General features: G+C 40.4%; 1 protein-coding gene across 1 annotated transcript in view; it reads right to left on the bottom strand.

Annotated features, from left to right (window-relative positions):
• LOC123519757 (metabotropic glutamate receptor 8-like) overlaps positions 1 to 14,309 on the bottom strand; it is a 117,249-nt gene that overhangs the window by 19,176 nt on the left and 83,764 nt on the right. The window contains exon 10 of the mRNA XM_045281262.1: positions 2,902 to 3,016. Coding sequence (XP_045137197.1) covers positions 2,902 to 3,016 — 115 coding nt within the window. The remainder of the gene's footprint in view (positions 1 to 2,901; positions 3,017 to 14,309) is intronic.

Genomic DNA, 14,309 nt, shown 5'->3' with positions numbered 1-14,309 from the left:
ACTTGGGTACTGGTACTAATAATGGTAATGTTATCGTTATCATTGTTGTGTTTTTGTTACTATAACTACTGTTGTTGTAGTGGTGGTGGGGATGGTGGTGATACTAGTAGTAGCAGCAATAGCGGCAGTAACACCGCCTTCACCACGACCAGCATCAAGTCCTAAGCTGCACGCGGGCAAGTCAGCCAGCCGGCTTGCTTGTGACTCGGTCGCAGAATTTCAAATGGAAAACTACAATTCGTCCTTATTAAGTTTATTTAATTTTCTACATCATAATTCAAGGAAATTTTTACTTGGCTCAAAAATACGATAATATTCACTCACTAAGATAAAAAGAAAAAAACTAAAGTAAAAACAAAAATGTGGTGAACAAGAAACGCGCAAATAGAATGGGAAACAAGACTTGTGAAAGAATGGAACGTGTGAGGATGATTGCACGACTCAACTCAATCACCGGAGTGCTCTCTCAGAATGCCCAACTCCACTATAAGCATTGCCAACCTTCGTCACACACTTCACCATTACTGAACATCGCCAAACTCGCAAACTGTAATCCTTAACAAAACAATAAGCAAAGTAAAAACAATACACACCATCTTACATTCTTAGACAGGATATGACGCAAGCTTCCTTAAAACCCTCTTGTGTCGCCACCAAGGACACCAGAGAGGCCTGCCTAGCACCAGTGTACATCAAGACACCGGTGTCGTTATCCTAAAGACTGCTAGATCAGAGAGAGAGAGAGAGAGAGAGAGAGGGAGAGACAGAGTGCATGATACGGAGGAAAGGATAGGAGAGAGTTTTCCGTTCCTTTGCTTTACGCCTCTGTAATTTCTCTCTCTCTCTCTCTCTCTCTCTCTCTCTCTCTCTCTCTCTCTCTCTCTCTCTCTCTCTCTCTATCTTTTTCTTTCTCATTATTAATGGCCGTAACAACATCCTTCCTTTCCCCTTAACGTTGTATATTTCTCCTTGTCAAGGGCAATGTGTGTGTGTGTGTGTGTGTGTGTGTGTGTGTGTGTGTGTGTGTGTGTGTGTGTGTGTGTGTGTGAGGAGAGGTGCACATGCGTGTGAGTCATTAAGCATTAAATCAATGTCAGATTTTTTTCACGAGAGAGAGAGAGAGAGAGAGAGAGAGAGAGAGAGAGAGAGAGAGAGAGAGAGAGAGAGAGAGAGAGAGAGAATTAAGTCGAAAGGGAAGAATATTCAGATTGCCAAACGCACACAAGCATACTCAAACACTTTTCCGTAGCACCTTTCCCGGCTTTGCTCCTCTGCCGGCTCTAATGCAGCCATTACCGGGAGAGATGCACGCGTGGCCCGCACCTCTCAATACTCGCAGAACACTGAAACCAGCTAAACCCTCGATACTGTTATTAACCAGAGCGGCTTCTGTCCCTTCATGTTCCGATCTCTTTAGTATATTTCTCCTCCTCCTCCTCCTCCTCCTCCTCCTCCTCCTCTTTACTGAACAGTAGTCTTGCAGATGCTCAGTTTATAGAACTAAACTACCTTCCAATATCCGTTTCTGTAAAGTGTTTCTTTGTCTTTCTTCACCACCCCCTCCACCTCCTCTTACCACCTCCTCCTCCTCCTCCTCCTCCTCCTCCTCCTCCTCCTCCTCCTCTTCCTGCTCCTCCTCCTCCTCCTCCTCCTCCTCCTCCTCCTCCTCCCCTCCTCCTCTTTCACACTTAACACTTTCTCCGCACTATTCATTGCCCCGCCTTGAGACATCTAAGTTAACAATGATTCACTCCCGCCCCATTCTTCATTCACCGGCCCATTCATTCTCATCACCAGGCACACTCATAACTCTTCACTACCGGCTCTATACACACACACACACACACACACACACACACACACACACACACACACACACACACACACACACACACACACACACACACACACACACACACACACACACACACACACACACACACACACACACACACACACACACACACACACACACACACACACACACACACACACACACACACACACACACACACACACACAGACATACACATACACAACACTTTTCTTTTGAATTATTCTTTTGATTAAGTTATCTTTCATTCCTTTCTCTTCATTGATCTCGTTTCTTGCTTTTCATTTTTTTTCTTTGTCTTCTCTCTCTCTCTCTCTCTCTCTCTCTCTCTCTCTCTCTCTCTCTCTCTCTCTCTCTCTCTCTCTCTCTCTCTCTCTCTCTCTCTCTCTCTCTCTCTCTCTCTCTCTCTCAAGCAACTGGCGCTTTAATTATTATTCTTCCTCCCTCTCGCTATTTGTTCACACCCGTTCGTTGCTCTCTCCTCCCTTCCCTCCTCTCCTTCCTCCCTCCTCTCGCACCTTCCCTCCCACTCTCAAGTCTTTCCATGTCCCTCCTTCTTTTTTCAATTTTGCTCATCCTTCTTTTCTCTTCACGCTCATTTACTCATTTTCGTTCGCTCACTTACGTTCTCATTTTAATATTATTTTCTCTCATCACTTCTGTCTCCGCATTCTTGCAGTCTTTAATAATCACACGCTCTTCTTCTTCTCCCTCCCTCCCTCCTCTCTTCACTCGCTCAGTTGTTGATCAATTTTGTTTAACTCATTCATTTTTCCTTCACTCACTCACTTGTTACTCTTTTTTTTCGCTCATTCACTCAATCTATCACTTATTCTACCCATTAGATTATCACACATGTCATTCTCCTATTTTCGCTTTTCTTACTCAATTTTTTTCATTCATTCATAGCTCTTTCCTTTCACAATATAGCATGAGATAGTGTTGGAAGCTGTGAGAAGCCGTCAGACATACACGTGGTAGTTAGTCGCTGTATAGAACATAACCTACTTGCATACCATCAGTGACTGACTAAAACATTGACTCTTTATCCTCACTCGCTCCCTTACCTGAAAATTGCGTATGTGGCCGTTGGGACACTGGGAGGAGCAGATGGACAGAGGGTGGGTATTGTTGCCTCTCTGGTCCACCGTCCATTCCAGCTTGGTGTGGTTGAGTGACAGTCTGCAAATACACACAAATGCCTCCAGCTCTCTTAGGCAATATCCTACGTGCTTTACTCATGTCACCTGCATCGACCTCCCCCCCCCCCGTGTGTTTTGCTTTGTTACCCGAGTGCTGTGTTCATTTGTGCGGCTTTTCCTGTTCTTTTTTGTATTTCCATGTTTGTGTTGTTTTTACCTTCGTGTTTGTTGTTGTAACTTTTCCCTCCTGGTGTTATTCCGTTGTGTGCTGTCTTTCCATTGTGATTTCATTTGCTGCATGTCCACACACACACACACACACACACACACACACACACACACACACACACACACACACACACACACACACACACACACACACACACACACACACACACACACACACACACACACACACACACACACACACACACACACACACACACACTCTCTCTCTCTCTCTCTCTCTCTCTCTCTCTCTCTCTCTCTCTCTCTCTCTCTCTCTCTCTCTCTCTCTCTCTCTCTCTCTCTCTCTCTCTCTCTCTCTCTCTCTCTCTCTCTCTCTGTGTGTGTGTGTGTGTGTGTGTGTGTGTGTGTGTGTGTGTGTGTGTGTGTGTGTGTGTGTGTGTGTGTGTGTGTGTGTGTGTCAGCCTGAAGCTTCCTAATTTTTCATGCCTTAACCAAGCTGTTTGTTCATCATTTACATAATTGTTGCTTTTAACTCATCTGTATATTGTGTTGACTCTCCTCTGTGTTTTGTTACGTGTTCCCTGTGAGGTCATAGAGATGTTCCCATGTAGGAGTTGTTGTATGTAACGGTATTCATTTGTGCACTTGTCTTTATTCATCTTCTTGTCCTCCTTTTATCGCCATTGATTTTCGTTATGCTTTATATTAATTAAACTTATTTGAACTTTACTCGTTAACTTTTCCGTTCATCTAACTTCAACACCGAAGTTCTATAAAATTTCCCTAATGTTTAATTTCTCTTTAATATCCAGTTATGCAAGGAAGACTAAGGCGCCATTTTTATCATAATGTTTTAAAAAACTTGTATTTTTTCCCACTAGGAGAAATGTTACTTATTATGGACACTTAGCTGGGAGGTTTTGCTTAATTTACCACGTAGAATGTCCTTTTTTTCTCCTCATTTCGGGACATACGTGTGCTCGCAGGAACCACTAAGAGGGGACGGGAGGAGAGGGGCAGGATAGGAACGTGACTGCAGTTTCGAAAAGATGTTTGGAGGAATTCTGAAAAGAAGAGGAACAGGAAAAGAAGGAATGAAAGAAGGAGAAAAAAATGGATAGCGAAAAAAAAGGGAGGTTTAGAACATGGAAGAAAAAGAAAGACCAAACAATATAATATCTGTTTATCCTTGCATATCATTTTGTAATGATGATGAGGAGGAAGTGGAAGAAAGAGAAGAGGAAAAAGAGAACAAGAGCAAAAAACGAGAATATGAACGAGAAATGTACGTGAATTGTATAAAGTGTGATTAGAACATGGTGTAGGCGAAGTAAGGAGCATAAGAAGAACAAAGGAAAACAAGAACTACAAGATGACGCAAGAAAGGAGAAATTAAGAAAGAAACAGACTGGGAAATACGGAGTAGAAATGTTAGAGGGGAGAAAAGAAGGAAATCACAGCGCAATATGCAAATAAGAACAAAAAAGATGAAAGAGAGAATATGATTTTGAATAGCAGAAATAATAATCAACAGGTACAAAAAAAGGAACGCACGACTGAAAAAACAGAATGCTAGGTGAAGTAAAAGGACGAACAAGAGAAGCACAATAATCAGTCGAGAAGAAAAAATATAAAAAAACGATATTGAACGATAATCCTAAAAGTGGGGAATAGAAAAATAAAGGAAGAACAGGGTGGTAACGATGAACGTAGAATAAGAGGAAGAGGAGGAGGACGAAAAGCAGGAGCAGGGAAAACATAATAATGAGATCCAGGTAAGGTAAGGGAACTAAAAAGAGAAGGGATAATTATCATAAAAAATGGAGAATGGTGATATAAAAGAATAGATTGATGGCGATGACGAAAAGGAAGGAACATACGAAAGATGATAATGATGATGAGAAAAATCTAAATATACTTGGAAAGGCACAAAAAAGCGGAAAAACAGGAATGATGCGGAGATAGAAGAATAGAGAGAGAAGAGAAAGAGAATGAGGATAAGGAGGAGGAGAAGAAAATAATGATCCTGCTGATGATAAGAAAGACGACGGGAAAAAAAAACAAGGGAAGAACAGAAAAAAAGAAGCTACCAGACAAAAAAAAACACGGAAAACAAATTGAAAAAGAAAAGAAAAAAGAAAAGTAACATTGAGGAGGCTAAGAATAGAATAAAAGAAGTCGAGAGGAAACGAAGACAATAGATTAAAAAAAAAAGATAGCAAGGAGAAAAAGCGAAAGAAGAAATGAGGAGATGCATTTTCATCACAAAGTAGTACTAGAAGAAGGAGGAAGAGGAGGAGGATAAGAATGGGAGTCAAATTTATGAGTTCTTTATATCCGGGTTGGCAGACGGGGCGGACCTACAGGCGGGGCGGATATTGAAAAAGTTCACCATAAAACAAACTGATATAAATGTTGCAGGAGCGGTGACCAGCGGGCGAGGGAGGCGGGGCGAGATAAGCCTGAGCAGGGCGGAGTAAGACTGTGAGGTGAGGCTGGATCTTAAGGGAGAAAAAACAGCGGAAATAGATCACGTTAGCGTTCTTCCTTTGATAGTTCCGTTGGTTAAGTTTAGGTTAGATAGAGATCAGGGGAAGTAAGGTAAGGTTAGGTCAGATACAGGTCAGGTTAAGTAAGGTAAGGTTAGGTTAGATAGAGGTCAGATTAAATAAGGTTAGGTTAGGTTTGGTTTGGTGTGGTGTGGTTTGCTTTAGGTTAGATATAGTTAAAGTAAGGCTAGGTTAGATTAGAAATAGATCAGGGAAGTAATGTCAGGTTGGTTTGATTTAGGTTAGATATAGTTGAGTAAGGTTAGATTAGGTTAGGTTAAGGATAGATCAGGTTAAGTAATGTTCGGTTAAGTAAGGTTAGGTTAGGTTGATTTGGTTTGGGTTTGATTTGGTTAGGTTACATTTACGTCAAGTTAAGTAAAGGTAGGTTAGGTTTAAATGGTTCAGTTAATTCATTTTACTACTGATTCTTGCATTGTATTTAAATAAGAACAAAAAAAAAAGATAGCGGAAATACTATTAGCATTTTCACTTTAAAATTTTGTTCGTTTTCTCTTTTTTTTTCAAAGTTTCAAGTTGAGTTTAGATTTACTCATTTCAACCCTGATTCCTTCATTTCATAGACCACGATACAAAGGGAAAAAGCAAAAAAAAAAAAAAACAACTCATACATTACCAAGAAATAAACAATGTCCGGAAATTGGTAAGCATCAGGTATTTCCATAATCTCCAAACACACCCAGATACAACGAAAATAAAACAAAGAAATAAGAGCCTGATAGGTCGGAGGAGGCATATGTGATACAGGGCAGGGTGGAAAAGGTTCAGGCAATAATCAAACAAGTAGGGAGTGCAGGGGAAGGTTCCGAGGTAACAAAACAAGGGAGCGAGGAAAACAATGCATTGAATAGGATTAGAGAGAAAGATAAGGTTGAAAAAATGGGTTATAATTGCCGGTAGCAGGATCAAGGGGTGAGGAAAGAAAGGATTGGGTAGGATATGCAGGAAGGGGAAAGTAATGAGAGAGAGAGAGAGAGAGAGAGAGAGAGAGAGAGAGAGAGAGAGATGACGGCTTGTAGAAAACTCTTAAGGTGGAAATAATGAATAGACATGGAGGAAAGCAGGAAAAAAGGGAAAATAGAATGACGCAACCATGAAGTTTGACGGGAGACAAGAAAAACATTAGAAGTAGGGTCAAGGAGAGAGAGAGAGAGAGAGAGAGAGAGAGAGAGAGAGAGAGAGAGAAAAAGGCAAGTAGAAAGAACGAGAGAAAACAGTAGAGCCTCGAGAAAATAGAAGAGGTGAGAATAAAGAGTAAAAGAAAGCAAAAGAAAAGGAAATACTGGGAAGAACAAAGAGGAGGAAAAGGTGACAACTGTTAGAGAGAGAGAGAGAGAGAGAGAACAGAAAACAAAGACAGATGAACAGAAAAATAAACGAGAGAGAGAGAGAGAGAGAGAGAGAGAGAGAGAGAGAGAGAGAGACAGACAGATGAACAGAGGAAGCAGAGAAACACACACACACACACACACAAAGACATAAAAAAGTGCATATATACATACAGAAAAGGAGTACTAGAGAGGACAAAGAAACCCACATATAGACTCAGGAGACAACAAAGAGTATAGAGACATGGACGCAGTGGGACAGAGAGACAAAGAGGACGAGAGGCAGAAAGGAAGGGAACACAGAAAGACACAGAAATACAGTGACGAAGAAACCTGGAGATAGGGAGGCATACACAGAGAAACGATAAAGAGAACGTGAGATAGAAAGGAAGACAGTTAGATAGGTAGGGAAAAATGGCAGATGCTAAAAGGGAGAGACAAACAAAATTGCAGAAATGAATAAAGAAACTGCCACAAAATCATAGAAATAGCGACAGACACGGAAAAAACTGAAACATATCGAAGTAGGTGAAGAAATAATAAACAGCAAGAAATAATCAGTCAGCCACTCAGTCAGTCAGTCAGTCAGTCAATCAGTCAGTTAATCAGTCAGTAAACAACTCAGTCAGTCAGTCAGTCAATCAGTCAGTAACCCAGTCAGTCAGTAAGTCAGTCAGTCAGTCAATCAGTTAGTCAATCAATCAGTCAGTCAGTCAGTCAGTCAGTCGGGGCAGGCAATGAAGCAGACAGGTAAGCCATGTTCACCTTAATACAGCAGAGCCGATTACTTGAATTGCCTACTGCCCTACATCACCCCAGGCTGTTATGTAACCACTATTCCCATTCACTCCACGAGCCACGACCATCTGCTGCCCGTGTGTGTGTGTGTGTGTGTGTGTGTGTGTGTGTGTGTGTGTGTGTGTGTGTGTGTGTGTGTGTGTGTGTGTGTGTGTGTGTGTGTGTGTGTGTGTGTGTGTGTGTGTGTGTGTGTGTGTGTGTGTGTGTGTGTGTGTGTGTGTGTGTGTGTGTACCGTAATGTTCTGCTACTCTCTCTCTCTCTCTCTCTCTCTCTCTCTCTCTCTCTCTCTCTCTCTCTCTCTCTCTCTCTCTCTCTCTCTCTCTCTCTCTCTCTCTCTCTCTCTCTCTCTCTCTCTCTCTCTCTCACACACACACACACACACACACACACACACACACACACACACACACACACACACACACATTAACATTATTCATATTTTCATTAAGCTCATTGTTTCCCTCCGGCGCCACTGCTTTAATTAAGACAAATGAAATTGCCATTAATAGTATTATTGTCATTATTGTCATTATTTTTACTATTATCGTACTTATTATTATTATTATTATTATTATTATTATTATTATTATTATTATTATTATTAGCATTATTGTTATTGTTATTGTTTTTGTTCTTGTTCTTGTTGTTATCGCTATTGTTATTGTTATTGTTGTTGTAGTTATTGTTTTTATTACATATGTAGTCAACATCATTTTTCTCTTCCTCCTCTTCCTTCTCCTATTCCTCCTCCTCCTCCTCCTCCTCCTCTTCCTATTCCTCCTCTTCCTGCTCCTCCTCCTCCTCCTCCTCCTTCTCCATTAGTGGCATAATCTTCTTTGTCAATATCTTTTTCTTCAACAATATCATTTTGTTATTATCATCATTATTTTCATTATTGTTATTATTATTATTATTATTATTATTATTATTATTATTATTGTTATTATTATCATTATTATTATTATTGTTATTATTATTATTGTTATTGTTATCATTATTATTATTATTATTATTATTATTATTATTATTATTATTATTATTATTATTATTATTTTTATTATTATTGATATTATTATTATCTATTTTTATAAGCAGTAGTAGTAGTAGCAGAATAAGCATCATTATCACCATCTGCATCATCATTTATTATTTTTGCTTTTGCTGCTGTTTCTCCTGCCACTGTTTTTTTTATACGCTTAGCAGCATCATTTACACCATCACCACCACTAGAACACACACACACACACACACACATAGACACACGCCCGGTAGCTCAGTGGTTAGAGCGCTGGCTTCACAAGCCAGAGAACCGGGGTTCGATTCCCCGGCCGGGTGGAGATATTTGGGTGTGTCTCCTTTCACGTGTAGCCCCTGTTCACCTAGCAGTGAGTAGGTACGGGATGTAAATCGAGGAGTTGTGACCTTGTTGTCCCGGTGTGTAGTGTGTGCCTGGTCTCAGGCCTATCCGAAGATCGGAAATAATGAGCTCTGAGCTCGTTCCGTAGGGTAACATCTGGCTGTCTCGTCAGAGACTGCAGCAGATCAAACAGTGAAACACACACACACACACACACACACACACACACACATACCACCACCAATGACCCACACCCAGTACGTATCATTGCATCAGTGTCGTGCAAACATCGCCCCTCTACACACACGGGACGAGAGAATGCCACATTCTGTAACATAATACACACAGGTGAGCAAGGGACGGGAACACCTCAATTAACCCACCGCAGGACGAACAGGTGGGCGTACCATCATTACCACCATTACCGTCATCCCTTTCGAAGCTTCACTATCATCATAACTCATTGATTTCTGTGTGCTTTTTTGATCATTATTGTTATTTCTCTCACGTTTCTGACACCTATTAATCATGGGGAGTGTGAAGGAAAGGGTTAGGGATAAAAAAGAATTAACCAGTAAAAAATATATATGAGAGGAAATCAAGCAGCCAATTCATTTTTATGACAGCTCTAAATCAGTAAAGGTATCGCTTCTACCTGACGGAGGAAGGGAAAGAGGTGGGGAGGGAGAGGAGTAGGGAGGGAGAACGGGAGGGGAAGGAAAAAATGTTCACTTCTTCTTATCCCCTTTTTACCGGGCCTATAAATCATCCAGCTTCCTCTCTCTCTCTCTCTCTCTCTCTCTCTCTCTCTCTCTCTCTCTCTCTCTCTCTCTCTCTCTCTCTCTCTCTCTCTCTCTCTCTCTCTCTCTCTCTCTCTCTCTCTCTCTCTCTGTCTGAAAAATCCACTGCATCATCGGAGGACGTGTGCTATTATGAGAGAGAGAGAGAGAGAGAGAGAGAGAGAGAGAGAGAGAGAGAGAGAGAGAGAGAGAGAGAGAGAGAGAGAGAGAGAGAGCATAATGAACACAATTACGGGTAGTGTTTTGAGGTCGCAACCTACCACCCTCCTCAACCACTCTCCTTTTTGCCACCTAAAATATGGATGAAACCTTTTATGAAAAATTGGTGCGTCGCAAGGCAATTCAGGTTGTGAGCTGCCATTAGTCAGTCCCCGAGGCCCAGCAGGAGGAAGAGGAGGAGGAGGAGGAGGAGGAGGAGGAGGAGGAAAGGAGGAGAAGGTTAGAAGACACAAGATGATGAAAGTTGAGTATAAAATAATATTTCCAGATGGTATCACTTTTCATTCTCTCTCTCTCTCTCTCTCTCTCTCTCTCTCTCTCTCTCTCTCTCTCTCTCTCTCTCTCTCTCTCTCTCTCTCTCTCTCTCTCCTGCACTCGAGTATTATTCAAATTCTTCGAAAATTAACCAGCATCCGGGGAAATGAGGCGTCCTCCCGCCCTGAAATATGACCAGGCGAGGCGGCGCCGAGTAGTGATGGAGTGAAAGTTAGATGAGGGCAAAATAAGTTCGGTACTGATACATTAAAGGCGACGCTTGGGAAGACAGCCTGGGTGTGTGTGTGTGTGTGTGTGTGTGTGTGTGTGTGTGTGTGTGTGTGTGTGTGTGTGTGTGTGTGTGTCTGATGTGGAGGCAGATAGACAGATACACGAAACCAGTCATGAGTCGTATGTAGGTCATGAGTTTACATATACGCAGTTTCATTTTCACTCAATACTGTTTCGTAATGACTTCAGGACAAACATTTAAGCTTTTTTCCAGTGCTCTAGAAATACAAAAACATGTTACAGTCAAACCTCAGATCTGGTAAAAAAAAAAATAGAGTTACAAGCCAAAAATGGAGTAATTAACATAAGAAAAAAAAAAAAACAAGCCTTATTACAGCTAAGCCTCAAATCTAAAAAAAAAAGTAAATATAGTAAAATAGTCCCAGTAGAAAATGAAGCCACAAATAGAGTAATCATTAACGTGTTTATATTCATACGAGGGAAAACATTAGTGGCAAATAAAGGTGCGGTGGACTGAGAGACTCGCTGCCGCCCTTTGATGCAGGATTACCGCCACGTTGACAGAATTAATTATGCCGCACCGAAATGAAGATACACTGCATTACCAACCTTCCCTCCTTAAGCATTAGTTCGCGTCCTTGACTGCCATGAAGGGTAACGTGATAATAGATTAAGGTGACAAGCGACGTTCATGGTTATGATGACAAGTGACGGTGATTTTGGTGACATGCGACGGTGATTATAGTGACAAGTGATCTGCTTGGTTATAGTGACAAGTAATGACTGTAATTATGGTGGTAAGTGTTGGCAATGGTGATGGTGACAGGTGCTTGTGGTTTTGGTGACTATTTCTTTTTTTTTTTTTTTAGTGACATCCCTGATAATGGTGAGAAGTGGTGAACGCGCGCGCGCACACACACACACACACACACACACACACACACACACACACACACACACACACACACACACTACCATTAATTGTGGCGCTCTATGACCGCCTTTAAATGCAGTTTATATCAGTGAATAAATAACACGTCATTTTCTCTTTTTATCGTCACAATCAGTCGTTTGCTTAGGCTTCGTTAATTTTCTCCTGGTAGTTTGTTCAGTTTTCTTTGCGATGCATTACCAGTTCAACAGTTTCAAGAGATGAGTGGTCGTACTAAATTAGCCAATCTTATTTTTCTTTTTAATCATTGTTTTTTTTATCTATTTATATTTATGTATTGTTTTATGCCTTTTATTGTTTTTGTGAATTTTTTTTATTTTCTGTTCTTTGTAAAATTTCTAAACACATAATGAAAAATTGAATTAGTATTATTTAGATTTGGTCACTTTTTTGTATATTAGTGCAAGATTCGCACTTACTCACTTTAAAGAGTCATTGATCTTTATTACTGATGTGAGCAAATTTTTCCTCTTTTCTTTTTCTTTTTTTTTATCTTGCTTTTGCTAAATTTCTAAAGACACAATAAGTAAATTTCAACCCAGTATCATTTGAATAGTTCATTAAAGGTTCGCACTTACTCACTTTAGTCATTCGATACTGACGCAAATTCTGTGTAATGACATGGAGAGTATTCACGTCGCGCAGAACTCCAGCAAGCCACAAGTTTAATGCGATAAGTCCAGAGTGGAAGCTTGTGTTAAGTCTATTCAAGTTGAAGGCAAGTCTCACTTAATTAATAAGGAAAACAAACAATAGTTCAACGGATAGGAATTAAAATGAAGGAAATTGAAATAGTCATCTCTATATATTTTTACTAATTGTAGTAAAAATCTAGCAACACTTAACTCACTCCAGTATTTGTGGTTTTTCCTTCACCGTAAATCTCCTGATCCACCCAAAAATTAATGTAGGTATCTTAAGTAGACCGCAGCACGTCAGCAGAGTTGGCAGTGAAGGAAATAATTATATGGTGGAAATGAGTGCGCTACGTTACTCACCCATTGCTTGTGAGTAAACGTGTCCGAGGCTCGCGTGAAGAAAGTACTACAGTCTCCGATATGTGAAACTTTCAGCACTGCATATATCAAGTCACCACCAGCATCCATACTTGCCTCGTTAATAAATCTGGACCGTATTGTTACTCCACGCATAACAATACGTATCGGTAACCGCCTTTCTCCTTATATTAAGTCTCTCTCTCTCTCTCTCTCTCTCTCTCTCTCTCTCTGACCTTCTTCCATCGTGCGATAACCCTTCCATTGCGACATGTGACAATGCAGGTCACGGAAAGGTATTGATGAAATCCGTATATGCATATACAAGAAAGAAAGCCATGTAAAAGAAGAGATTTTGCTATTTCTACATATTACAATGTTTGGAAGTGACTGAAAAACGAAAAAAATGTCTCAGAGTGGATAGTTATTAGAGAATAATATTGCAAAGAGCATTGAAAGAGTTCAGTGTGTGTCAGTCACTCACCGGTCACTAAACAGCAAGAAGGGATGGACTGCTTAGATAACTGAGAGTATGTTGCAAGGTCTGGGCAAGTAGGAGGAGAGGAGGACGGAGCATCAGAAGCAAGTCATACATATTCTTGGTACAGTGTTACGATGAAATAACACTGTTTCTCTCTTGGTCTTATGATACATTTAGATGAAGACAAGTTTGAATGCTCACTTAAAAACAAGAGACACAAAATCTGCCATAGCTTTTCGTGATTCGGTGAAATGAGGCTTTATTCTTCCTTTCGTTCTATTTATTCTTTCCTTGCTGACCTTTCGCCCTAACTCTCCATCCGTTCTCCTTTCATACCATTTTTCTATCCTTCTTTCCTCCCTTTTTTCTTATCTTTTTCATCTTAATTTTTCTACCCTTTCTTTTCATCTTGTGCGTGTGCTTCATCTCATACTCAGGACTCGTATTTCTTTGCTGCATAACATTAGTTCGCGAATAACCAGATATAGTACGTATTTACAGTGCCGATGGTCCTTGATAATTAATAAACAAATACACAAGCAACCAGGTCACTTGGCGCGGGTAAATAGACAGGCAATTACCGGATGGCAGAGGCAACGTGAAGGATGCAAGTCCAGACAGGTTAATTGAGTGCTCAGGTGAATAGACACGGAGACAGTCAGGCGTGTTGGTAGTTAGAAAGACCGTCGGGTATGCACAGGTGGGGAAAGTAAATTCTTGTAACTTGATCTATGAAAAAGATGAATGTGCAAATGCGTTCATAATCAGAGTAATGAGGAGATCCATAGATGAGTGGATACATAGATAATAAACATTACAAAAAATGAGTAAATGAATTGAAAATGGATAGCCAAAGGAAGGTATAGGATAGATAAATAGATAAATAGGATAATAAATGAATAGACAATAAATGGACATATAAGTAAATAGATAAACAAAAGAATAGCGAATGGTTAGCAAAACATAGGTAAGCTAAATGATAGATACACACACAAGTAGAGAGCAGGTAGGATGATAGACAGTAAGTGACAGATGGGTCGATAGACAGACATGTATATAATAAAACAGAGGAATAAGAATAGATAAATAGACAATAGATACGAGAAGTAAGAATTATAAAACACAATGAAAGATAA

Source organism: Portunus trituberculatus, chromosome 46 (assembly GCF_017591435.1).
Source record: "Portunus trituberculatus isolate SZX2019 chromosome 46, ASM1759143v1, whole genome shotgun sequence".
NCBI classification, from domain to species: domain Eukaryota; kingdom Metazoa; phylum Arthropoda; class Malacostraca; order Decapoda; family Portunidae; genus Portunus; species Portunus trituberculatus.
This window is presented reverse-complemented; position numbering and strand designations above follow the sequence as displayed.